General features: G+C 51.6%; 1 protein-coding gene and 1 pseudogene across 1 annotated transcript; both read left to right on the top strand.

The window, feature by feature from the left end:
• Positions 1-487: 487 nt before the first annotated feature.
• On the top strand, positions 488-4,884 carry LOC142602836 (E3 ubiquitin-protein ligase RBBP6-like; the record flags this gene model as incomplete). Its single annotated transcript, XM_075760588.1, has 5 exons — positions 488-591; positions 1,188-1,352; positions 1,442-1,511; positions 1,605-1,662; positions 4,782-4,884. Coding segments are annotated over 5 exons (500 nt in total), but the record flags the coding sequence as incomplete, so codon positions are not given.
• Positions 4,885-8,650: 3,766 nt separating this feature from the next.
• Positions 8,651-17,818, top strand: LOC142602835 (syntabulin-like; annotated as a pseudogene).
• The last annotated feature ends 9,314 nt before the right edge of the window (positions 17,819-27,132 follow it).

The raw sequence follows: 27,132 nt of genomic DNA, 5'->3' as shown, positions 1-27,132 counted from the left end.
ATCTTGAATGCATTTAGTTTGTCCGCAGCCCTTTCTCTCATACAAAATGATATAGGCAACTCTGGTCACTTACTGCAGTCTGCCACAAACAGATATTTAGGCATTTAATGCGCATTCTTCTCCACGGGAGAGCTGCTTAAAACCTTCAGAACTCAAACCTACTAATGGCTTTTTGATGTGGGTTTTGTTCATTAACCTTGAGGTTGGTGACTTCTCACTGTACCAGACACTGGAAAGATGACGGAGTCGAAACACCAAGATACAGTCTACTCGACAGCTTCAAATGTTACAATAGTGAACATAAAACTGTACAGTTATTTGCTGCATACTAGAAAATTTTTACACTATTCAACATCTATAGCTTCATGCTCTCAATTCAAGACCATATTCACCCATTCATGACATACGTCTTTTTATAATTGATTAGAACCCCCCAAATTTCCTTAGTTTGGCTAAAAACTACTTTGATCATTCTAATTATTCACAGGTATTAGAACAGCATTACTGGAATCGGAGGAACACACATGCCCAACGTGTCATCAGACAGATGTTTCTCCTGACGCTTTAATTGCCAACAAGTCCCTCCGCAAGGTAACACGATGACTTTTACGTAAACTGTTTGTAAGAAAAGTCTCTTTGTAAGAAGCTGAAAGGGAAGAAAATATTAATTAATAAAAATTAAATATTAATAAATAAAGAAATGATGATGACTGTTACACCTCCTGCTGCTCTGGTGACTGCCACCGAACAATCCACATCTTCCTCTCTGTCAATCAGCACTTTGTTGGACGTGAATGTATATTTTATTTTTATTTTAACATTTTTAATTAATAAATATTTTTATTATTATTTATTTAGCCTTAAGCAAGGCTAAATTGAATAAGGCTACATTTACTTTTCAAATGCATTATCTGTTGTTACAGAAGCTGACAACTCTTTAGAGGCAACCTGGTAAATTCAGATGACACTTTTGTTTAACATGATTGCTCACTTTCAAATTTCGTGTTAACACTGAAGTACTTGGAGTACAGACACTCTGAGTTACCAATCATTAACATCAGTGTTTAAAGTGATGCGTTGATACATCTGTACAGAAATACACAAGTACTTTTACTCTGTGGAGGCCTTTGTTCATGTATCTACTGAAGTTTCATATTACCTTTTCGCAAATTCTTTTCTGCCTCCAGGCTGTAACCAACTTCAAAAATGGAACTGGCTACACAAAAAGGCTCCGTCAGCAGATTCAGCAGCACCAGCAGATGATGACTGTTACACCTCCTGCTGCTCTGGCGACTGCCGCTGGACAATCCACATCTTCCTCTCTGTCAATCAGCACTTTGTTGGAAGAGAAGGTAAATTTCATTTCAACGTATGCTGTGATTCTTGTGGTTAAGTAGAGCTCATTTTCCAACTGTTTGCATTTATTTACAACGGCTCTCAGGTTCCTGCACAAAGACAACCAGCGTTGCCAAGTCTTGTGGGCCCTCAAGGACAATCAATACCCTCAACGGGTAAGTGACTAGAACTTTAGAATTACTTGAAAGAATTATCTTCAGATAAACTGAATGGGATTTTGTTTGGTTTTCCTCTCCCCACTCCAAAAGGTCACCCAATGACAGCCAGTGCAGTTCGCTCAGCAGGTGGCAGACCAGGCTGGGAACGGTAAGTATTCTACAGAAATTCAATATACTCCTACTTGTAACCTGTGAAAGGAGGTCGTAACACCTAACTCACACAACAGCTGATTTATAGTGACATAAGTATGCACAGATAGTTGTGAAGAATACAAGTGCTAATTACTTTCTAAATGGCTTAATTTGAATTGCCTTTAACAAGGGGGATCTGTGCTTGCAGTAAGATTATTTAAACTAAAACGCCAGTACATGATTGAAAAGAGAACTCTGAAAAATGAACACTTTTTGAGGAGATCATCGTTGCATAGAAAAATTAAATATCCTTAAAGGATCAGATGGAAAGCCACTCTTTTGATTACTGGCTGAACAGGGCTGAAGAAATTGATCTCCCAATAGAAATCAGCCTCCGACATTCTCTCTTTAACAACTCAGTTGATACTGATGGAGAAAATTATTGGAAAAGTCAATGCTGTTATTGTATCACCATTCTGAATTTCTTCAATTTAGTCATCTCACACAGCCAAGCTGCTTTCTCTCAGTTGGAGAGAGAGGACTCTCTTTTATCTATTACTGCTGTGTCAAGTTAGTCCTTCGGTTTTTTTATAGATAGATTGTAAGGGTGCATTGGGTTTATAAAATCTTAAAGATAAATTGAAACAAAGACCAGGATCCATCCCACAGATTCTCTAAAATCTCCAGTTCAGTAAGCAAGAAAATAACAGTTCAGGGACAAGAACAGGCCAAATACATCGTCATGCGGCAACAACGTAGGAAGCGTATGTGGAAGTTAAAAGAAGTTTGAGAGAAGATGAGTTGATGTCTGTGCAGTGCTTTGAAGACCAGAAGTGTGAAGTATCACGTGCATCCAGGAGTGGCAGAGGAGCGGTGGGCACTGGGCCCATGGGAGATGGGAGTCTCTTTTAAGTGTGGGCAGCCTCCATCCACAGTTGCAAAACTGAGTATAGGAGAGAAGAGTGAGGGAACTGTTGGGGGTGAGGATGGGGAAGGCAAGTATGAGGACCAAGGAACAAGTGTCGTCTCAAATGAAGAGAAAGTAGGGAGAGAAATGCATAAGTTGAGAACAAGAAGTGCTCGTCACCATGCTCCCGCTTCATTCGGGTTCCTCGTTCAAATCAGGGCAGAGTGTAACAGTGACGCATGTGTTGGGGTTTCTTTAGAAGTTCAAACCAAGGACGCCTGCACAGTGAAGGTACCCAAAGGACTCAGGCCCCAACACTGCCAGCATCAACACCCGTCTTTGTGCCTGTGCCTCCACGTCCCTTGTATCATCCACCTCCCCAGGCACTTCTCTTCCACCGGGGTACCACCACCACCCTTTACTCCTCAGTTTCCATCTGGTCAGCCTCCGTCTGCTGGGTACGCTGTCCCCTTTCCAGGACATCCCCCAGCTCCTGCAAACACGTCATCAGCTTGGGTACCAACAGCTCATTCAAATGCCACCCAAACGACACACACACCTCCTTTGTCTAGAGAGGGGTTTTACAGAGAACGACGGAGACTTAAAGAGCAGTAAGGATTTGGCTCAATGACGTTGCGTTGGTTTTCATTGCTGTATCTCGGTAGCATATCAGACTGCAGTTACACCAAAGTGCATCTGACATAAGCAAAAATGACAGTTTGTTTTTTTCCAATATGCTTTCTCATTGCAGATGATAAACATCCAAAACTAAACCAAGACAAACGTAAATTCTAAAACTTTCCCTAAAACTTGCAGGAATTCTAAACTGGTTTTGCTTAAAGAGGACCTTTGGCATTTGCACACAGTATACCTTTTCTCAGACTGGCCATGTTTTGTTTCTTGATGTCTTTTTGTAATAAAGGTAAAACTAAAATTGTAGTAAATGTCAAAGTTATTTTAACAGTTACAAGTCCAAACTTGATGAGGTTACAAATGATTTTGCTAAGGAATTGATGGACTAGAATGAGATTCAAAAGGAGCGTAGGCATTCGTTTTCCAGGTAACTACTTTACATGTCCATAATGGAGAAGCGGATTGTCCAGAAGAATCAGGAGGAGTTCCACTCCACCTCTCTATCGTTAGATGGATTGGATGATTCAGGGGATTAGCAGCGGCAGGACTTCCATATGGAGGTTACTCGCTCAAATACGGCAGAGATTACAGTGGCCCAACAGTTATAATGTTGCAGCAGTTGTTAAGGAGCAGATGTGCCTTTTACTAAAGCTTCTCTGTAATGACATCCTTCACCTCCTGAGAGCTGTGAGGAGGCCAGAAACTGGAGAGTTGTAGTTGCTGGATTTTCTGCATCTCCCTACTCTGATTTGAACCATTACTTCAAAGCTCTTCAGAGGAGACATGCAAGACAAATTGTCTTCATTTCCTCTTTTGTCTCTCTCACGTGGATAGACGGATAGATTTTCACCTGGACTGCAGACTGGAGGCTTTCACTAGTATTTTCTTGTCATCGTTCAATATTTCTTAGGAATTAAAAGATCAGACTTGTTTGTAAGGAAATCTTAAATTGATGAAGGAGTTTGAGAGGAGGGATGATGCTAACAAACATATGTGGAATTACGTGAAATGGTTCTTCTTTAAAAAATAATAAAAGAAAAAGTTGTGAAGAAAAAACGCAGGGTAGCTGATGTTTTCTATCCCCAAAAATCACCTGGGCAGGAGTCTATTAGTAATGCTGTCAGTATCTTCCCTAGAGTAACGGCATTGAGTCCTATTACTAGATGTGACTTTTCTTGAAATGTGGTCACTATCCTTGGTTCGAGCTAGAGGTATGTGCCAAATGTTGCTAGGACATCTGGCTAGAAATGGTGATTAAATAGCCCCCTAGGTAGGATTGCCGTACAAGTATTTTGCATCCTGGATGACTTGCCAAATAAGTAGTGAAGTTAAATAGACTAAACTGACATTTTAAAATTGAGCTTTACTGTCTTTGGGCTAAATCATGTTTTCCTGATGTTTGATAGTGCCCTGTAGCCATTAAGACTTGCTCTTTTTGCATCTCACCGCAACAAAAATGATTTGCAGTGCATGTAGCTGCAGAGCATATGGAGAGGAAAAAAACACCCACACACCAAATTTGGGAGGAAGAAGACTGGGGAGAGTGACTGTTTTAAATTAACATCATTTTTTGCGTGTGTTGTGTTTTCTTTAAGGTCCAAGTCTCCCTGCAGTAATTCATCAGTGCTGCTGTATCCACAAAGAGGCAAAGAGAAGAGGCACAACAAGCGTAAAAGACAGAGAGAAATTCCACCTTAATTTATGTTCTTACTCATCTTCCTATTACGTCTATAAAATTTTTTTTTGAACTTGTGCATGCTCTTTATTTTGAAAAAAAAGCACACACCATCCAATAGCTTTTCTCAGTGTTTAGCTATAGCTGCTAATCTTTCCAGAGCAGAGCTATGCTGTAAACCCCTTTTTTTTGGTAAAGAGAGCGAGAGAAAACACAAGAAAAGATTTGCCCCGTAATAGTCCAATTAAGTAGAAATTCCAATGACTGCAAACGTGACTTTAAAGTAACTCCATTGGGCTAATAGTGTGATGTTCAGAAAAGCTTACTGTGGGACTGGCACAGTAGATGAGAAATTGGCTTAGCTGTAACGCAAGTCTTAAACCGATTCAAAGGAAAAAAACCCAACCGAACAAAAAACGACAACGAAGAGAGAAAGCAAGGATTTAAAAGACCAGACTTTCTGCCCTGATATTGCTCATTTATATCAGCTACCAGTGTTTGTGTAAAGCTTGTGGCTGGAGATTGGAACGTTCTTGCTAACCCTGATTTTAAGGCTGCAGTGCAATAGTGTGCAATGAAGGCAAAACCAGCCAAGGTGCTCTCAGGAACAGCAGTAATGTGCATTATACAGCGCCTTTATCGCAAGCTGAACAAGGATAGGATAACACCGAACTCCCTTAGGGAAATGCACTCAAATCATGTTGAAGATGCTGACTTCAAGACCCCACTGCATTAGCTCCTGGTGTCACTCAAGCCTGAACAGCTACCATCTGCCTTTGTGAACAAGACACGGATGGACGCCAAAGGCAGAGTGGCACCGAGCCGCTGGCTCCCTCGGGGCTGCAGGCCCCACACAACAGGGCTTTCTCAGCAGGGAAAAAAAGGTCATTCTGCTAATTTTCTGCATTTTCTGTTCTTTCTCCAACATATGTGCTAAGGCTGCACAGACTGATGTGTGTCTGGGAGAGCTGACGGAGGATCAGCAGCAGGCAGATAGCTCTACCTGCCACAGGAGACGGGGCTCCTTCACACATCAGCTGGTGTTGAGACTGGTGCGTACGTTCCTCAGGGGCACGGCTGAGGCACACTCGCCCATGCAGAACCTTACGGGAGGGCTGGCTGGGCTACACCTGTGTCACAGGGACAGCGGGCAAGTACGCCGAGATTTTGAACACAAGCCACTTGGCAACATTCAATCCAGACAAAATCCAGGACTAAAAAAACTAACCAGCCTCAATGGCTTCCTGTTAGGCAGCAGACCCTGGATGAGATTTCCTACAGAAAGCTGAAAACTACCGTTGTAGCTTATTTGCTATTGTTACACAGCCACCTGTAAGCATCGCCAGTCCTTTTCTCCTGCTCACCTTTCTCTAGTGGATGTATGCTACTTTGCCCTTCCTTCTCCTACACTACAGCAGTTGCCACGGGATTTCGCCACCTGCTAATCCCAGGCTCGTCCGCTGTGCTCACTGAGGGCAGGAGGGATTTCCTCCTGGGAATACTCAGTGTGGCCAACGGCAGCTGCTTGGGGAAGTAGCGGGCAAGAAAATGAACCCACCACACATAACGAACCATAACTTCATTTCCTCTACATTTCTGGGCATATGCTCCCTTTGCTCTCATGAAGTTCCTTACTTGAAAGGGCCTGACCAAACAGAACACTTCAACGTTATCATTAGAAATCCAGGACAAACAGATTTGTCTGTGCATTTCTCTGTCTCTCAGGAGAAAGACGCTGTATTTTTAGGTCATGATCTTTGCCACATCATGGCATGCGATCTCCAGGCATCTGGACACTTTGAACTGAGCCAAAAAACACCCCAAGCTAAGACCAGGAGGAATGCCACAAAGCAGCATCTGTTTTAAGCTGATGCTTTATATCTAGTCCTAGAGGCAACAGACAAAAGATAAAAAGATAAAAGCAAAGATAAAAGACAAATCCAAACCACAAAAATCACCAGTGGGCTTTTAAAGTGCTCTTAGGCACTTCAGTATGAAACGGTCTTTAAAACTTCACACAGCACTGCTACTCTTCAGATGGGAAAGAGGTGTTGGGGTTTTCCTCGCTTATTTCCCCATAGCATTCAATTTTGAGTTCTCAAACAATTTCGCACATCAACAACAGTGAAGTCAGAACATTTCTGAACACTCCATTTGTATCATGCAATAGATGCACTTCCTAATCGTTTGCCAACCTAAGGGACCTTTTACGGAAACTGATTTAAAAGAGCCAAAAAGCCCACACAGAGATGCGCTCTGAGGGCCGCGCAGTGATGAACTCCAGTAACAGCCAGGGAATGGAGCCCTCCAGAAGATCTAAATGTGAAGAGCTCCTCCAGGGCCACAGGGCATCGCAGCATTCCAGAAAACACCAAAACTGCAAAGGGCACCAAAACCAAAACGGTGAAGCGCTCCAAACAGCCCCAGGGTGCAGAGCTCCCAAACAGATCCAGGGTAGAGTGTTCCCCAAAACCCCAAGGGATGGAGGCCGCTGAAAAAGCCCCGGCATGGAGTGAAGCGCTCCAAAATACCCAAACAGTGAAGGGCTGCCAAAAAAGTCCCGGGGCTGGCAAGCTCCAAAAGATCCAAACCGTGAAGTGCTCAAAAAAACCAACAAACAAACCACCCCAAAACCAACAACAACAACAAACACCACCAAAACACCAAACCCCAGGATAGAGAGCTCAAAAAAAACCAGGAGACAGAGGGTTCCAATAAAGGTCTGGGGCAGAGATCAGCTAAAGCTTCAAGAAAATGCCCAGGGTGGAGAGCAGCCAAAAATCCAAAAGGTGACAACTCCCAAAAGGCAACACGGAGAACGGCACAAAACACCAAAGAGGAATGCACTCCTCCAGGGCAGCACAGCAGTGACACACTCCTCCGGGCTCACAGGAAACAGCTCCCAAAAAACCAAACGGTGATACATTTCTCCAGGGCAGCGCTGCGATCCTTTCCAAAAAAGCCAAGTTCTGTATATGCCATACTACAGTATATCCATAAAGGCCTTATACAAAAGGAGCTGACCGAGAGCTCACAGGTCAGGATTAAAGGGAGGGCTGGGGCATGGGGCATCATAGCGGGGGTCTGCTACAGGCCCCCTGACCAGGGAGACTGAGCAGATGAGGCCATCTAGAAGCAGACAGGAGCAGCCTCACGCTCACAAGCCCTGGTCCTTAAGGTGGACTTCACCATAAAAAAATAGCAGCAAAGCAATGAAAGACAATGTAAAGTCAACGTCCTCTTGGATTTGCAATACATGTTCCCCTCGTTCAGGCTGCGATCCAGATCTCGAACACACTGACTGATCCTCCTCCCACAGTTACCCAATGCTGCTCTAAGGTTTTAACTTCGTCCAACTTTGCCACAGCCAACCGGGCAATGCAGCAGGGATCTAGGGAACCAGAGAGCAGGGCTGTGGCGGCGCGGCCTTCTGCCGACAGAGGAGGAGCGAGAGCTGCGCGGCAGTGCTTCACCTCAGCGCCCGCACCGACGGTCCCTCAGGGCGTCCCCTCCCGTCACGGTGATAACCGCGCTTAGTGGGGAAGCGGTCCCGTGGGGGCAGGCGCAGATTCGCCCCGCGAGTGTACACACACGGTCCGGACCAGGTGCTTGCACAGAAGGTGCTCCGGTGCCGAGGCAGGCGGCAGCGGGGGCCATCGCTCTGCCCCGCCGACCCGCTCGCAGGGCGGGCTCAGCGCGGGAGAGCCGCCCCCGCGGAGGGGCCCCGCCGAGGAGGGCCGGTCCCGCCAGGCCCCCCGGCCCGCGCTGAGGGCGGCGGGGCGAGCCGGGATGGCGCCGGGGGGCGGGCGGTACTTCTGCACGGCGGGCGGCGGGCTGGAGCCCTTCCTGGCGCGGGAGGTGCGGGCGCGGCTCGGCGCCACGGAGGTGAGGGGGGAGCCGGCGCCGGTGTCCACCCGGGGCGGGGCGGGGCGGGGCGGCGGGACCGGCGGCCTCGTTCGCTTCGCGCCCCGGAGCCGGGCGGCCGCGGCCTGGGCTGTGCCGCCGCCGGCGTGGGGCCCGACAGGTCTGGTCTTGGTGTGGGTCGGAAGGGACCTCGAAAGGCCGCCTGGTCCAGCCCCTGCTGTCTCCAAATAGGGGATAATAAACTCTCCAACGCTCCGTTGTAGTGTTAGAAAGCAGGCATTGCTTTCTTCGGTGCCGGGTGCACGGGGGATAGCCCCGCCTGTCGTGCATACCCTAACCCAAACGTTCATCCTTTATATACCTTCAGACCTGAATCTTCAGACATTTTCCCAGAAGTCTCCACCTCTCCGCCTATCTACTGCATTTACATAATGCTGGCGTTGCACAACTACACTCCGCGTGCGCGGGGGTCTCGGGTGGTGGCCGGTGGTCGTTTGGGGAGTTAGCCCCCCACTCCTTTGTCCCTGCTATGCTCACAAGCCTTTGAGGACAGTTTCTTCTCCTTGGATGTTGCCCAACTCTGTTGTCCGGCCAAGCTGTTCTTCCTGATCAACGCTGTTTGGGCAGTCCTGCCAGGATGTTTCTGTTCTCAAGGGTAGGCTATCTTCTCCGTACACATTAATTACTCATAGGCCTTGTTAAATTCAAAGCTAATCATTGTTTGGTCAAAGAATTTCTCAACACTGCTGTGGGCAGGGACCTCTGAGATTTCAGGCCGCGTCCCCTCGCCACCCCCGCCCGGTGAGCTGAGGTCTGCGCTGCCTCCTCCGTGCCAAGGGGCGACGGGTGTGAGGGGCTGCCGGGCTGCTGGAAGCGCTCACCCAAAACGCCTTCCCGGTTTGGGTTCTGTGTTTTCCCCTGGGGTGGACTGCCTCTGAGGAAAGGTCTTCTGCAGCACAGAGGCGGAGCTGGGCGAGCTGAGGAGACTCAGGGCTGGAGCCAGGGGAAGGGTCCATCCAGGAGATGCATCAGGACCTGGCACGCTTACAAGCTGCTGGACTTGGACTCTCTTGCAAATGGAGATGGCCTGAGCAGCTAGTTCAGCCTCTGCAGGGGAAGAGAGCGAGCAGCAAGGTGATGTTCTCAAGGAACTCGACTTGAGAACGGCATTTATGGAAGAGCCTCCTCCTAGACCCTGTCCCTGACAAGCAGCTTGCTTAAGGCACCCTCCCATGGTGCCAGCTGTGTGGAGGCCTTGGAAAGGACTTGTTGCTCTTGACAAGCTCTTTCTCCATCCCTGCGCTAGGCATAGGGAAGCTGCTCTCAGCGCTGACGCTGTGAGAGCTGAGGCCTTCTCTAAAAGCTTTGAGTTCATCTACTGGCTCTGGTTTTCCCAGGCTGTGCGTTAAGTCCGGCTTTGTTGAGCCTCAAGTGGGGCTCTTGTTCTTCTGCATTTTTTTTCTCTGAAACCATTCAAGTGCTGAGGACTGGGATTTGCCCACAGCACCATGTTTTGCTTTGGGCTGTCTGGGGACCTCAGTCTTCTTTTGGGATGCTCTCTGTGGGACAGGAGGACAATTACTTTGAGCTGCCTATACTTCTGGAAGGATTACCCACCTTTGCCTTCCACCCGAAAGACTCCTTAGCGGCACTTGGGTTTGGGGATTGTTTTTTTTTCAAAAAGGGAGATGTGTGTGAATAGCTGAGAGGTAGTATACAGGGACTAATCTTCTCCTGCTTAGAGTAAATGGTTTTATAGCTAAAAATATCCATTCCATGTTAGAAAACTTGGTTCCCTGAAAGAGTCAAGCTCTTGCTGATGGATTCCTGGCTGACAAAATCCCCTCGCAGCTTGCTTAAATATTAAACCCTCTTTAAAGTGGCCTTCAGATTACCTAGTGGGATTTCTCCCAATTAGTCGTAATTGCCTAAAGCGTGTTCTTAAAAACTGGGATGACGGAACCCTTTTGTGTGTCTGGTTTAAACGAGTTGAAGCTATTGTTGTTTCAGGCTGAGGGTTTCTACTGTTATTTTTCCCCCTTTCAGAGGAAGGTGAACTTGCACATCTCGCCCTCCAGGAGCGAGGATGCCGTGTCCAGGTTCAAAAGGTGCTCTGTAACTTTTGAGAGATAATATTGGGTATGATCAGAATTTAGGTGTTTTGAGCAAAAGATGCTTAAAAATGATTAGCATAGCGCTATTTTTTTATTTTTTTGTTTGTTTGGATTTTTGTATATTTTAGATTTAAAGTTTGAATTTAAACAAATGTAGTGGTATTGATGTGGGAAACATGTTCAAATAGCCAAGTATTTCTTTCAAAGGAGAATAAGCAAAGTAGCAGCTACAAAGAGTGTTTCGGCTTTCAAGTGTTTTGTGTTTTTGAACCCAAATCTATAAGCTCCTGTTAAATGAAAGGGGCCTACAAAAGCAATCTTTTAATTCTGTGTCACAAATTTTATGATCCACGCCCTTCTAAAAAATGATTGTCGGTATTGCTTAGTGGAGACGTAGGCAATTAGTGGTTGGCCTCTCAGGAGATGTATCTCCTTTTGTTCAGAAGACTCTCGGGCTGCAGCAAGCGGCCAGGCGTCAGAGCGCAAATGGAGGATCCCAAAAAGAAGTCAGCAAGTTACAAAGGAGGAATGGGCAAGTAAAAGGCAAAAGCCTGAATCCCGTCTGTCCTAAATAATGACCTGCTCAGCTCTGGGCTGGTGGCACAGCCCACCTGCAGTGCAGGGTCTCGGGCACAAGTCTTCTGCAGTTCGGTCGTTCTCTCCTTCCTCACAAGGGGAAATTAAAAAAAAAAAAAAAAAAAAGAGAAAGAAATAAGAGGAGCTACACATTACTTAGTTCAGTAAATGGAAAAGAAACTGAGATTTAGCTCTGTTTGCCTCTTCTGGAGGATGGCCTTGAGCACAAAGGAGAAGAGTGCCGTAATAGCAGGCTGCTGGGCAGGCAGCGGGGAGGCAGGGAGTCTGCTCCCAGGGAAGCTGTTCCGCTTGGTCTGATTCGGGAACTGGTTTATTGGGGGTTTGAAGGCGAGTTCCCAGCACACACCCCATAACTGCTTTCTCTCTCTCTCTGGCCCGTTCATTGTCCTGATACTGCTGCAGGCTTACAGCAAATGGGGAGCCCACCGTTACAGGGAGATTCTCACCTCGGGATGCCTGCAACCTTGAGCTTAGCCTTGCGCTTGGTCCATGAGAGAGCCACGGCTCTAACTGCAAACCTGAGTGAGCGAGGGATGCGGAGATGGGACTTTTGCAGGGAGCGCCTGGGCTGCTGGACAGGGTGAGAGCCGTGCCAGCCAAGTCACCTTTTAGCTCCAAGTGATTTTTCATGAAATAACACGCGTGGCAGCCAGAATCCTGTGGTGTTACTGCTACGTGGTTTTCTTTACAGGTTTCCAGCTGTGTTCCTCCTCCCCGTGATAAACAGTGCTGCCAGTATTTCCTTCTGTCTTAGAATACACAAAATGCATTCCCTTCATAAACAGTGCCCTGTAATGCTGCTATCATTATTGTTGACCTTTTTTGGAATTCCTCCAGGTTATGAATGCCTTTCTGATGAGAATCCTGGGATTTGAAGGGTTTTCTGAGCAATGTTTCCTCAAGAATCAACAGATGGTTTCCTTTTCTGTTTTCCTTTACATCCCCTGTTTCCTCATCTCTGACATCTTAGGATGTTCAAAGTGGAGCTATGCAAAGAACTGATTTGGGGGTTTGCTGCAGAGGGGTCTGAGGTGAGAGTCTCATGTATAGTAATAGTAAATCAAACGAGTAGTAAGCCAAAGGCCAGGGGCTGGAACCAAACCCACAGTCAGCTATGGGCTTGTCACTGTGAATCGAGTACGTTTCCCCCTGGGAGACTTTGCCCTTGAAAGGGGTCGTTTCTCAGGGTGTTACCTGAAGAAAAGCCCGAAATGCTAAAGCAGACTTCACCGTTTCTTTGCCGCTTCTTTTCCTGATGTTTGTCAGTGCACGTGAGCAGTGTGGGGTTTTTTTCCTTGTTTGCTTGTGGTGTACAAAACCAATCTTGCTAGAAGAAGCCGATGTGAAAAGGAAAAGAAGCAGCATTAGTGTTTCTGGGAAATACACTGCTTATGCTGTTAAGGGTTGGAACTGGAGATGTAGCTGTGGGTTAAAGGTTTTAAGAGAAATGAAGCTAAATCCGAACCCGTCTAATCCTCAGACGGGTTGCTAAGAGTTGCCGAATGGTAAGGATGGTTGCTGGAAGTCTCGTCCTCTTTAAGGCTGTGAAGACGTGCTCCGACGAGGCCTTTTCCCAGCCCAGGGTGCTCAGGGGTGCAAGACATGCACATCACCACCAGCTCTGCGAAGGTTAAGAGAGGTTGTGCGCCTGAAGGTTCCTCTGCCCCGTTGGGGATGATGGTAGCTGCAGCTGCATCCCCCCTCGTGGAAAAGACAGCAAAAATGGGGTTCGTGGTAAGTCTGGAGCCGCCGACGGGGGTGTCTGTGCCTGGGACGGTGCCCGGAAATTCTCAGGTGAGAGATGCTCCCCCCGCCCAGCTGTGTAAAGGGTGTTGGAAAGTTATTTCCATCCCCTCGGATAAAGTCATCATACACTATTGTGGCTCTGCAGTGTGAGAGCTGGCTCTGGCTTGGGGCATTTGCCATTTCAGTGACAGACTGGGAAAAACCCACCCTAAAGTGAGGATGCTTTCCAGATGATGAGACTTTCCTAGTACATCTACCTACTACTGGCCTTAGCAAAATGAGAGCAGTTGTCCTTATATATGCCAGAGCTTGGGAAATAAAGCTGTGATCCGTAGAAAGTCAGTACTCGGATAGATGGCTTAACAGCCGAGAAGCACTTGAGCACCGTGCGTGATTATTGGATTATTTTAAGGCTATTGCAACTGCCTTGCTATGCTTGCGCGTCCCACGACAACCTGCCTATGTCTGTACATATACACATGTACATAGACCCTGTTAGCCTGTGCACATTTGTAGATATAGTCCCATAAGTGTGCATCATCTCAGGAACCAAAAGAGAAGCAGCTTTCCTCCCGGCGCGTCGTGTTTTCCTATGGTTTAAAGCAAGCGAAATCTACAGTTACAACTGTGTGCTCCTAATCACTGTGCTCCTGAAGGAGCCACGTGAGCAGCCTCCTTCACGTATTGATGGCCGTGAGAAAGCAAACAGGTTGTCACAACAAACGTTCCCAGCCACGTCCTAAAACGGCTTCTGTAGCGTCAGGGTTTTGTCCCCCAATGTTTCTTCTGCTCTTGTTGAAGTGCCAGTTCTGAAGAACTGTTGAAAATCTGGAACAAACCCAGCACTTGTTCTCAGGGATGTTTGAAAGTTCATGCAACGCCTAAAATTCAGGCAGGACAGACACAGGAAGGATGCTTGTGATTCATTGTGATTTTGAAAACTGTTATTTTGAGTTGTAATTTCCATCATGTTTTTACTGGCCCCTTTTCCTTTCCAGGGAGCAAAGCTGATTTTAGCTCTCGAAGCAGCATGGCCACTATTTCAGCACCTGAAGTCCATATGTCTGCTGCTGCAAGCAAAAGATCTCCTTTTTCTCGCAAGTAAGCAAAGCAATGTTTCCTGACTGGTGCAAGCCTTGCTAGTGCAGAGACAGACCACTCCGTACGGCCTTGCAGCTAAGACATACAATATCAGTATTGTGAGTTTTCAAACAGTTTGGGTAACACTGTGCTCTCGGGCAGCACTTTTACACTGACGAGAACTGTAATACAAGATAGGAAAAAAAAAAGCAGCACAATGTGCTCTGCCCACGCAATCCCCGCTGGTTAAATTTTCTGGAGTAGGTGGAAAGAGTTCACGTTGGCAGGACTGGTTTCCTGCCCTTTGTGGAAGAGCTGGCAGGCAGACTGGGACCAGCAGCGGGCTACCCGTATGCTTAAGTCACCCAGACACCTCTGAGGTCCCCGTGTGCCCCAGTGTAGAGAGATGTGCAGAACGATGCTTAATGAGCAGTTTCCTGTCTGTGTGGTGAGACTGTTAGAAAAGTTAACATTACTGAAGCGCTCTCTAGGTTAAGTCTAACAAGTGAAGGTACTGCGTGGGGGGAAAAAAACAATACTAAGTATTATATGAAGCCCTAAAATCACCTTACTTGCAGTAAGGTTATACGTATCGATTCATATATTATTGTGCATTTAAATCTAACTTCATATTGGAGCATAGTGAGCGAGTTAATTGGACAGAAGTCCTCTGTAATAATGCTCCTTCGCATGCATTGCTGTGTTACGGACAGTCTGTGCAAATTCTGCCTCACACAAGAGTTGATGCTGCACTGTACCAAGTGGAACGAGATGTCTCCTTTGCAGTATGTTCTCTTTTCACTCTTTGCCTTAACTCGCTATGAAACATTGCCATGTTGTCACAAGCCACAGTCCTGCGCTTCATTGTCAAATAGTTCTGAAATCACCCAAACCGCAGCGCTGTGGTGAAGGTTTGCAGCAGCCACCCAACCATCTCTTCCTTATGAACTGTTCCATTTTCAGAGACGGGAGGAAAGCAAGTCAGACAAATTTTGAGAAGAGATTTTGCTTCATAATTGTGCGGTATTGAAATGTTGATGTTCAAGGCTTCTCTTTTGCTGGCTGGATTTGCCTTTTTCTGTATGTTTTTTAACCCAGCCCTTTCATTACAGTTTAGAAGAACAACTTCCATGAGAGGATGAAGGTAGCAGCGCAGTAGTGCAGGAAGGCAAACCAAGTGAGCGAGCAAGGAACGCGCCTCGAGAAGCTGTCCTCAGAGCGCCCCAGCCCTTTGGCAGCTGTCGGGCAGTGCAGATGCCAATTGCTCTCAAGCACACAGGTGACAGATCATTTAATAAAGAGTGGGAAAGGAAAGGTAGACAGGGATGAGGGAAACTGGAAGGAAGGAAGGAAGACGAGGTTGTGCTTTTGTCTGTTTTAATACCATTCCTGACTGTTGACAGTGGGGTTCCAACTGTATCTAAGCAAATGAATAGGTGACAACGGCAGCTGAAGCACCCAGTATGCCAAAGGCAGAAAAGAACAGTGGCTCAAAGAAAACCTACGTTCACTGCACGCTGTGATCCCTCAGGCTGCTTGCTGAGGAGCACGAAGGCAGTCTTACAGCAAACCTCCACGCATGGGCATCTTTCTTAATAAAGAGTGGGAAAGGAAAAAAAATATGCTTTTATCTGTTTTGGTTCCCCTCCAGCCATGGCCCTTATGGTGGCAATAATGGATCCTGATCCAACAAGTCCAGAGCCAGCCCACCTGCTTCCTGTGAAAAGGAGCCTTTGTCACCGCTGTGCAAAAACCAGCTGCGTCCTGCTGCCACCCGTCAGAATTACGGGGCTGCTTCAGCCAGCAGCAGCAGCAACTCGGGCTCATGCAAAGGAAGCGACAGCAGCCCGGTGATGAGGCCAGTCTTTACTCCAGCATCCCGGCGTTCAGCGCACTGGCTTACCTTCTCTGCGCTGTAATGTGGCGTCAGCTGCCTGGGTTGCCGAGCAGGTCATCTTGCTCCTCAGCACAGGTGTGACTCCGCCTGTTGGGGGCTCGACAGTCAGCGGGGTGCTCCATCCCGTGTAAAAGCACTGTTGTTTCAGCACTGTAAAATTCACGGTTACTCTTCGTCAAAGCCCTCTCTAGTTGGTTTTCACTCCAAGGCAGGCTCCATCATGTGCTTTCATGCCATCAGTTCTCATGTGGATTTCCCGGTTCTTTCCTAGAAGGGAAAATATTAGACACTTGGGTGACAATTCACCCTGCCCAGCCTCAGGCACCTCCCTGTGCAGTTTTCTGTACGAGAAAGAGAAGGGATACCTGCCAGAGCATGCGACACACATTGCAGAGAAGAACTTGCCACCACGCTGCTGGTCTTTCCCTCCCTCTCTCAGGCAACTCAACAGCCCAGCATGTCAGATAGACACCTAAAGCTAGGTGGGATGAATCTCAGTTTCCGGATGCACAGCTTCATAACTCACGTGTGGAGCCTTTCACAGTTGAGTCTTTCACTGACCAGTCAGCAGAAGTGTTACAACACTTGTGTGTTGCCGCAGGGAATCAGGAATAGAAGAGCTCAAAGCTCAGCTGGGACGGAGGAAGGAAGACTGGATTGACAAGAGCGTAACCGTGTGGAGGCAGAGCTGGCTGCCTTGGAAGCGAGCAGGAAATTGAAGAACTCAAGCAGGTCATTGAAAGCATGAAGAACAGCTTGGCTGAGAAAGACAGAAAAATTCAGAAATACTTCATGGACATCAGCAATGAAACCAATAAACTGGAATCTTTGCTGCAGAGTAGGGAGATGGCTCAGAACAGCTCTGTGAGAGATGAGCGGTGCCTGGAGTACACGTGTGACTCGGAGGGGAAGCTGTCAGCATTGTGTGCCACGATGCCAGACAGCCTCCTCTCAGAGGACCAGGCTCTGGAGGAAGTGGCAGATAGTGGGCTGCTTCTTAATGGGGACACAGCTATTGGGACTGATTCATCTGAAGAGAGGCTGACCACCACAAGCTCTGAGTTGAGTGATGCAGCTCCCTCCAGTTCTGCTGTGAATCAAGAGATGCTTGAAAATGTTCTGGGGGAAAAACTAGCTGCTTCCCAGGAGGAGAAAATCAGCAGCAGGATGGTGGAACAGGCCATCCAGACTGATGTGGGGCCATACAGCCTGGATGTGGAGCAGCTGGCTCAGAACCTCTTCGGAGCTCCAGATGCCTGTCCTCTAAGCCCACCTTCTTCGCTGAAGGCATTGGGTGGAAGTTCTCTCAGAAGCTTCAGTGATTCTGGTATCATAGTGGCCTTAACTCCAAGTGATCCAAACTCTGCCATCCTTTTGTCTGCTGCGGAGCACAGAGTTGATGAAAAGCTTTTTGTGAAAGAGCTTGATTTTGCAGAAGGTCATGGTGATGAAGCTCCGATAGGAATAAAGAGGAGCTACTGGAGCAGCAGTCTCCCCTGAGATCTTCTGGCTGTAGCAGTCCCTGTTGTACCAACTCTCATGTGGGATTTCAGTTCTCGGAGAGAAGGAACAAATCCCATTTACAGAGCATGGCTTTGTGGCTGTGGCCTGGTGGCCCTGTACTCTTTACGCCGTACACTGTTCAATATGGAAACCTAAAGTCCACTCTGTCCCTGGGCACCAGCTGGCTGAGGCGGAGAGAAAGGGGGGAGAAGAGAGATGACAGAAAGTTGTTGTGTGTTCTGGCAGAGTCCATCATTTTGCTCTTGACTATTTGATTTGCACTATAAATCGGTTTGAAAACATGCTCCTTCTTTCCTTTGAATATTAATGTTGTCTTATAGTCGTCTTGTATTGGAACCTGATAGTCATTCGAGCCCTTTGAAATCCTATGTCTAAATGTGTAGCGGTTTAACTTATTGTTTATTTAATTGATTTATTGTAAATTGCTTTCTGTATGACCACAAGTTCAGTAAAGCATGTTAGAAATGTTAAATATGTGCGAGTGTTTTATTGTAGGAGAGCTATGAAAAATGCCCCGCCTCAGCGGAGCCCTCAAACATGCAGAAATGTCCTTCCACTCGTTGCTCTTCGGGTGGCTTCTGAGCTCCTGCTTCACACACAGCCAGAGTGGGGACCAGCGGGGCTGGGGCTGCAGCCAGTGCCCTGGCTTGGTGGGCTCATTCCTCATCCAGACGCTGCTTCTCTTGCCTGGGGAGTTCCCTGACTAGCTCCCTCCTGGGCTCCTGTATTGCCCCGTGGGTTCTCCTGCTGTGGGGGGAAATCCGCTCCCCAAGCACCGTTTCTAAAAGAGAGGAGAAGTCTCTTCCCCGTCCCTCTCACTGTCTTCTCCCAACTACGACAGGCTCTGTGGTGTCAGGAGCAGTGCTTCTGCAAGGGCATGGTCACGCACCCAGGGGATGCTCCCAGCTTGCAGCAGTCTCCCACTGGCTGCTCTGCAGGACCAGCTAGAAGTCAAACACTACGCAGGTTTTGCAAATCAAAGAAACGGGAGGTATGCAACCCCTCGTTCCCTGGCTTTCCTTCCTCTGCTTTTATTTGCTCTTTACAATGGAGAAACCAAACCAGCAGAATCAGTCACACTTGTGCGCAGAACTGGGAGGAGTATCTGAGAGAGCAGGAGATGGCGCTGCCACCCAGAGGGACCTCAACAGGCTGGAGAAAGGGGCTGACGGGAACCTCCTGAGCTTCAGCCAAGGGACATGTCAAATCCTGCCCCGGGGGAGGAACGGCCCCAGGCCCCGGGACACGCTGAGGGTGCCTGGCTGGAAAGCAGCTCTGCAGAGAAGGCCCTGGGGGTCCTGGTGGACACCACCTTGAACTTGAGCCAGCAAAGGCGGCCAAGGGTGTCCTGGGCTGTACGAGGAGGAGCATTGCCAGCAGGTCGAGGGAGGGGATCAGCGCCGGTGAGGCCACCCCTGGAGTGCTGTGTCCAGTGCTGGGCTCCCCAGGACAAGAGAGACGGGGACAGACTGGAGAGAGTCCAGCGAAGGGCCACCAAGATGGGGAAGGGACTGGAGCAGCTCTGCAGTGAGGAGGGGCAGGGAGAGCTGGGACCGTTCAGCCTGGAGCAGAGAAGGCTCGGGGGATCGTCTCCAGAGAGAGAAGTATCGGAAGGGAGGGAGCAAAGGAGATGGAGCCTGGCTCTTCTCAGTGGTGCCCAGGCTCCGTCCAGCTCAGGGTGGCCCTCCTTCAGCAAGGGCTTGGACCAGATGACCTCCAGATGACCTCCAGAGGTCCCTGCCAACCTCACCAACCAGCACCACCACCAGGCACCGCCCAAAAGGGGCCTGAGCAAAGGCGGAGGCGTGAAGCACGCTGCCGGACGGGCTTTGCATCACAAGGTCTGTGTCTGAGACTGGGCGAGGAGATTCTGGGCCCCTCCGCGGGTGCGCCCCTGAGAGCTCTGAGATGGCACCAGAGAGTCACAGTCACCCCATGGCGTCACTTGCGGTGGGCACCCATACACGCCAGCGTGGCGTACCGCCAGTGGCACCCGAGACGTCGAGTCCTGCGGGCAGCACCCGAGCCATCAAGTCCTGCCAGCGGCACGCCAGACGTCGTGACCTGCCAGCGGCCGAGGAGCCACCGAGAGCAGCAGCACTGGAGGCGTCCAGGCACGAGCCGGCGGTGCTGGGAGCCGCCAGGAGCTCGGGGCAGGGGGACACCTGCCCCATCTGCTTGGGTCCCCTCGAAGACCCTGCTGGTGTGGACCCGTGCTGGCATGCCTTCTGCCACGCCTGCATCCAGCGCTGGGCTGCCACCGCCCTCGCTGCCACCAGCCCGCTCTGCCGGCAGCCCATCGTGGCCATCCACTGCCTGAGGGTGGGCGATGACCGTGCCGGGGTGGCCCGCAGTCCCCACGGCGGCCGCTACCATCCCTACGTGGGGCTGTGGCCGTGGCGGCAGGGGCGGCAGAGGCAGGGGTGGCAGAGGCAGCAGCGGCACCCCGGAAGCCCCCGGCACTGCAGCCTGTCCACCGAGCGCGGGGAGCGCAGCCCCCCCGTGCCCCGCCAGCGTGTCTGGAGCCTGTCCGGGCAGTGGGACAGTGACGGGCGCAGCCGGCTGCGCTCCCCACCAGAGACGCACCAAGATCCATCGTGGCTGCGGAGGGTCCGGGAGGAAGAGCCGGGCTCAGGGGACCACGCGCACCACCTCCCCTGGGTCCGCCCCTGAGTGGGGTGGCTGGGCCCCCGGGGTCCCTGTGAAATAAAACCACCAGGGATGCAGAGAGAGCCGGGGGCCACGCCTGGTTTCTACACACCGCTTTGGTCATTGCTGCAGAACTGGGGGAGTGGGAGGGATACGGCCCTGGGAACTGGGGGAGACGGAAGGATATGGCTGTGGGAACTCGGGCAGAGGGTGGGCTCTGGCTCCAGAGCTGGTAGAGGGGGAGGAAGGTCAGTGTTGGAACGGGAGGAGAGGGAGGGCTATGGCTGGCCCTGTGACGTGGGGCAGAGGCAGCCGAGGTCCTGTGGACTTGGCGAGAGGCAGGGACGTGGCATGTGGGAAGCAGGGGGAGAGGGTGGGATGGGTATTGCCCAGAACCTGGCGGAGAGGGCGGGATACGGGGGTGGGAAAGGGATAGACACAGGGATACGGCTGAGATGTGGGTAAGAGGGAGGGACACGGTGCCCAGGGAACTAGGGGAAGAGGGAGGAATAGCGATTGGTGTGGGAACTGGTGGGAGAGGGTGCTACAGGGCAGCGGGGACTGGTGGGAGAGGGAGCCACTGCCCAGGGGACGCCGCGGCAGGTACCACAAAACCTGTCTGGGAGAGGACCGGGCAGAGCAGCCCTGGAAAGTCTTGCTCCACAAAGAGGCCCTTCTCTCCTGCTTTGGCTTGTGCCTTCAAGTCAAAGCGCCAAATGCTGCCTTTCCTGCACGCAGCACTTCAGGAATGTGCCAAGCCTTCCAGGGGAAGGCACCCAAGGTCCCTGGCAAGGACAGAGCCTGAGTCCAGGTCAGCTTTCTCTACCGCACCGCAGCGACTGCCTCCAGGGGCACAGGACAGCCCCACAGAGCCTCTCCTCGGGAGCCAGAGGAGACGGCAGCATGCTCCAGCTCGAGCTGCACTCATCCAGACAACCGACAGCTGCAGCTGGAGCAGCGCAGCTACGTGCCGCCACCCGGGTTCTTGGCAAAGACCAGCGACAGCTCAGTGCTTCCTTTGCCCCGCTCAGGACGGAGGCTGGGGAGATGGAGGGTGAGACAGGCAAGCGTCTGGGAAGCCCTTCCACTGGCTGCCGGGACGTCTGCTCGACCAGGCAGCGTTCTTCATCCGCGGGCCTGACGGTATCCAAAACACGTCTCCTCACACTCTCCTCCATGCTCCCGGGCCCCCTCACCTCTCAGAGAAGGGAAACAGGGATGGCTCCTGCACATCCCTCTGCCCACCGTAAGCTCCCGGAACACAGAGCGTGAGAGCAGAGCGCACACAGCGGGGAGAAGGCAGCGGTACTTCTGCACACAGGTCTGCTTTGGTCTTCTGAGCCGCCGCCTCTGATGTTTGGTACGCATTTTCGGTGACGTCCTGTGGCTCTTGCACCGGCCCTGCTGGGTCCATCAAGCTCATCGGAACCGTGCTGACTGCCTCGAGATAATACTAGAATGAAAACGGACGGCTCAAATGCAAGAAGCTCTTGCCATGACTGCAGCTCCCAGGAGGTCAGCTCTAAACTAAGCCACCCTGAAATGGATCCAACACACCACCAAACACCGCAGGAACTCAGTACGTCAGTGCTGAAGCTAAGGCGGGACACGGGAAACACGCAGCCTCCCACCCAGTGCAACCAAGAGTTTACGGCGTGCTTCCGAGTGGCTCAGCTCACTTCCAGGAAAGACCTTTTTCCTCTGTGAAAAAGAAATGACCTTGATCCTCGCCTGTTTCCAGGCCTCCTTCTGCCCGTAACTTCCGGACGCTTTTGGTTACCAGGCCTGGTTCTGTGCCTTCCCAACCAGTACCAACATGCACTTTTAGACTGCTGTTTCCTGCAGTGGAAACCAAAATTTGACAATTTTCCTGTGCCTGAAATGTTGTGCGGGGTCAGTGCATCCACGGCTGGAAACTAATTAGTGTAGAACAGTTTTAAAACAGAATATGTAACTTGGCAACCCTTGAGTCAGGCCCCACAAACTCAGGCTTCGCCTGTCTCATGCTCCAGTACGAAAGAAAACAATTAGTAAAATAGTCGGAATGTAGAAACAGGATAAGAGAAGCCGTAAATTAGGGAACAGTCCTTGGGTATGAACTAGAAAAAAGACACAAAGTTTGAGGCATCCTGATAAAGGGGGCCCAATATGCCAACAAGCCTGGGACCATCTGGGCAGGATGGATAACAAGGTTGCTGAGCTTGCAAAACGGAGGTCACGAAGAAGAGGTCACCCAACTGTGTACACTGAAGAAGAGGAGAAAGAGGAAGATTTGAGGAGGACGACCCCTGACGACCACCTGAGAAAGAAACTGCGCAGGCGTATCAGGATATTAGCATATATTCATGAGTTCCCAGAATAATAATGAGTATGTATTAGATTTATCAGAAACCGAATGAATATGTAACTCTTTTGTAATATAAATCACGTAGAATTTGTTTCTCATCGAGACGCACGTTTGTGGAAATATCCCGGTGCGACTCCCAGCGCTGCAATAAAGGATACCTGCTTCATAGTCACATTGGCTATTGAGTGAATTTTTTTGATTCACTACCCTATTTGCACAACTACCAGGGCAATATTGGAAAGGTGAAGAAAGGACGTTCAAGGACTGACCCTCAGCCTGAGCTGAAAAGTGTATTTGAAATGCATTCATCCGTGCACACAGGTTACAGCCAGTATCTCTTCTGCCTCTGTAGCTCCCAGCTACTGATACCTGTGGGGAAAACTGTTACAGTCCTCTGATAGACTGTGGCACCGAGTTCCACCTGTCTGTAACAGCCTTTATCCTGCGGTTAGGGGTTGCAAAACCAGAAAGAGAGAGTTCAAATGTCTCAAGAGAATTAGAAAAATCCATTAACGAAAGCACAGATAGTAGGACAGCTCTACAGGAAGAAATCATATTATTATAACAAGTGGTAATATAGAATCGATTAGCCCTAGACGACCTTGTAGAAGTACAGGACAGACTATGTGCGTTATTGAATAACAGCTGCGGGGGGTTTTACGTAAATCAAGACCAGAAAAACGAAACCGAGAGAAACAAGATAAAGACTCCTTTCGAAATATTACATGAAGAAAGGCAGGGATCTCCCATCAATCTATTTGGATGGCTAACCTCTTGGCCCACAGACTTACGTAGAGGACTGTGAACTGAAAGGATTTGGGTTATTGTATTCACTCTCTTGTTTTTGTTTGTAAATATATGGCTGTGTTTACATTGTCTATTACCTTCTGCACTCGACTTCAGACTAAAAGAAGAGTAGTATCGTGTGCCCTTGACAGTTAAAAGGAAAGGAGGCACTGGTAGGAAAAACGCATTCCCTAACTCTTGTACCAATTTGTCTTTATAGTATAAAACTGAAAGAACTTGTATAAGATCTATCTAGTTGACAATGCAGACTGCACAGACTGTGGGGATGGGAAACCATCATTCAGGACAGGAAATCATCAGCAGGATGGGAAATGATTGAGATGGGAAGTTGTTGTGGTATGAAAAATCAAACCATGGCAAGGCTGGCTGAAGCAGGTGCTGGCGGAATGATCGCCGTGGGGACGGAACCCCTAGAACACCGTTTGCCCCAAACAAAGCCCACACTGGCCAACTGCCATGGCAGGTACAGCAGCAGGCTCCCGCTCCTCCTGGTGCTCCTGCCCCACTCCAGGTAACCCCCCACCTGCCTCTGCCCCGGCTCTCACCCCATCACCCCTCTTCTCTTCCCCCAACAGAGAGGTTCCCTCTCCGGCTGCCCATGGCATTGGAGGTGCCCGGTGTGACCTTCACCGCCCCGGCCATGCCGCCACCGGTCACTGCCGGCGTGCTGCCCTCTGTCCCGGGGCTGCCGGTGTCCTGCCAGCCTGCCCAGCTCCACCCTGACACCCACCAGCTGGCACAGGCCACTGTCTGGCAGGGGGTGCCAGGGCCCCTGGGGGCACCAGGGCAGCTGGCGCAGCTCCCCCCCGGGGCGCGGCTCCCTTCTGGGGTGCAGCTCCCTTCTGGGGTGCAGCTCCCTTCTGGGGTGCAGCTCCCTTCTGGGGTCCAGCGCCCCCCTGGGGTCCAGCACCCCCCTGGGGTGCAGCTTCCTTCTGGGGTGCAGCTCCCCTGTGCGGTGCAGCTCCCCCCCGGGGCTGCTCCCTCTCCCCCTGCCTACGGCTGGGGACAGCAGCTGGTTACGGGGATGCTGCTGCCCCACCAGCCGATGGGGCTGGGGCCGTGGGCCCTGCTCCAGGGGCAGCCCCTCTATTCCACGGGCTCCTGCGTGCTCCACGTCCCTGCCCGCCCCGGACCCCTCCCACCCTGCCACCCCCCGGCTCAGCATTGGGTGCAGGGCCCCCCTGTGCTCCGCACCCTGCCCGGCAAAACCCAGAAGCCGTCGGGGGCCTCCAACGAGGACGGGGCAACCATCAAGAACAGCGACCCCGCTGCCAGCCCCCACCAGCCCGCCCCGGCTCCGTCGACCTGCAGCACCACCACGAAGCCCAAAGGTGAGTTTTGGGGGGGCGGCAGAGGCCCAGGTAGGCGGCCAAGCCGAGGAAAGCTTGCATCGCCCCGGGGTTTGGTTGAGTTTGTTTGCTTTTCCAGCAGCAGTGACTACCCCGGCAGCCCCAGGGAAGCCCACCCATCTGCCCGAGCAGGGGCCAGCTGCCTTTGCCCAGGCCTTTCCTGAGCCGGCACACGACACCACCGTCAACCAGATGCTTGCCTGGCTCAACACGGCGGATAGCGAGGACACCGTCCTCGATGTCCCCGACAGCCCCGGCTTGACCGCCTTCCTCCACGAGCTCCCACACCTCCCCCTGCACGTGGCAGAGGGCGGCTGCCCCAAGGAGCAAGCGGGGGTGCCAGCGGGGCTGGGGGACAGTGAGGACACTGTCCCTGATGGCCTTGCTCTCCCCAACAGCCTCGCCAGCACCGCTTTCCTCAAGGAGCTCCACGACTCCTCGGGGGATGTGGCGCACGGCGAGTGTCCCCAGGATCCACCGGTGGTGGCGCAAGTAGGGGAAAACGAGGGCACCATCTTGACCGCCAAGTTGACCACCGAGGTCCTCGATGAGCTCCCTGACCTCTCCGAGTACGTGGCAGAGGGTGGCTGCCCCAACGAGCGAGCGGTGGTGGCGGGGCTGGGGGATGGCGAGAGCACCTTCCCCTATGGCCCCGATGTCCCCAACTTGACCACATCCCTCAACAAGCTCCCCCACCTCTTGGACCATAGGGCAGAGGGCGGCTGCAAGAAGGAGCAAGTGGTGGCCGTCATGCTGGTGGACGGCGAAAATATCCTCCTCGATGGCCCCGACAGCCCTGCCAGCGCTGCCTCCTTCAACGATGTCCCCAACTTCTTGGAGGACGGGGAGGACGGCAACTGCCCTGAGGACCATCTGGCGGTGGCAATGCTGGGGGATGCTGACCCCTTCTGGGGGGTGGCGGCCTCTCCCTTGCAGGACCCCAAGGGGAAGGAGAGCGGGCTGATGGCAGACCTCCCCGCCTGGCTGCCGCTGAATCCCTTGGAGACTTCTGCGGAGGGCTCGCCGGAGAGTTCAGAGGAGATGTCAGAGGACAGCCCTCTGCAGAGTCCCTGCAAGGATTCCCTCCAGGGTCCCCAGGAGAGTCCCCTACTGAGCCCCCTGCGCATTGTGCTCCTGAGTCCCCTGCCCAGCCCCCTGGCTCCCCCCCAGCGCCATCCACCCCTCACGGCCCAAGCGGTGGAGGAGGCTCTGTGGAGGCAGCCCCTGGGTGCGTTTGACCCGCTTGCCGCTGCCGCCAGGCGTCGTCTCGGGCCGTGTGGTGCCCAGATCGGGAGAGGCAGGTGGCAAGAAGGCCAAGCGCCCTGCACCAGCCGTCACCCCCACGATGCAGGAGACCTCCCCGCAGGACAACATGCCACCCAGGAGGAGCAAGAAGATGGTGGCGCGCCGGGCGGCCAAACATCCGTAAACCCTGCGCGAGGGGAAGCTGGACAGGGACGGGCGGAAGCGGACAGCGCGCAGGAAGCAGCAAGCCGAGAGCATCCAACAGCAGCAATGTGCCTGCCGAGCACCTAGAACCCGCAGGGATGCCAGCGAGCAAGGGTCCTTCACACAGCCGGAGGGGACAAGTTTTTACGCAGCCGCTCAACCCAAACCTGGCGGTTACTACTCAAAGGAACAACCGCCCCGCAACCAGCATCCCCACCCCGGCCTGGCACCAACACCCCTGCTACCCCCCACCTCGACCCCAGCCTGCTACTGACAGCCCCGCCACCGCCAGCCCCACCTCCGCCTGGAACCGGCGGCCCCACCAACAGCAGCAGGCCGAGGCCTGCACCCACCCGCTCCAGCCCCGGCCCTCTCCCACATCCCTCTTCCTTGCTTCGCTCATTAAAAGACTTGGGTCTTCGCTTTGCAGCCCCTCTCTGCCTGCGGTCATTTGCGCAGGTGGGGTGGGGGGGGCGGGGGCGTAACGCAGGGGGTGCCTGAGCTGGGCTGGGGATGGCCACTGAGAGCATGGGAAGACAGGGCATCGCGCCGGGTGGCAGGCACCCGTGGGAGAAACCACGCTCATTAGCATCAACGCCAGGAGGACGGAGGCCACCGTCACTGCCCCGGCTCCACCACCATTGCCGGTCAGCTGGATCCTGCGCTGGGAAGGAGCCGCAGCCGCCTCGGAGGCCAGAGCTGAGCACAGAAAACAGCTCGCATCTGGCCGGCGAGCAGGCATCGCTGGCCGGGGCTCGCGTGCCGACATCCCGGAGCTGGCGCCGCACCGGCTGCCCAGCTCACTCTACCCCCTCTACGGCCTTTGTCTGGCGCTGCCCGGGCCTCAT

Source organism: Balearica regulorum, chromosome 8, assembly GCF_011004875.1.
Source record: "Balearica regulorum gibbericeps isolate bBalReg1 chromosome 8, bBalReg1.pri, whole genome shotgun sequence".
Lineage (NCBI taxonomy): Eukaryota > Metazoa > Chordata > Aves > Gruiformes > Gruidae > Balearica > Balearica regulorum.
This window is presented reverse-complemented; position numbering and strand designations above follow the sequence as displayed.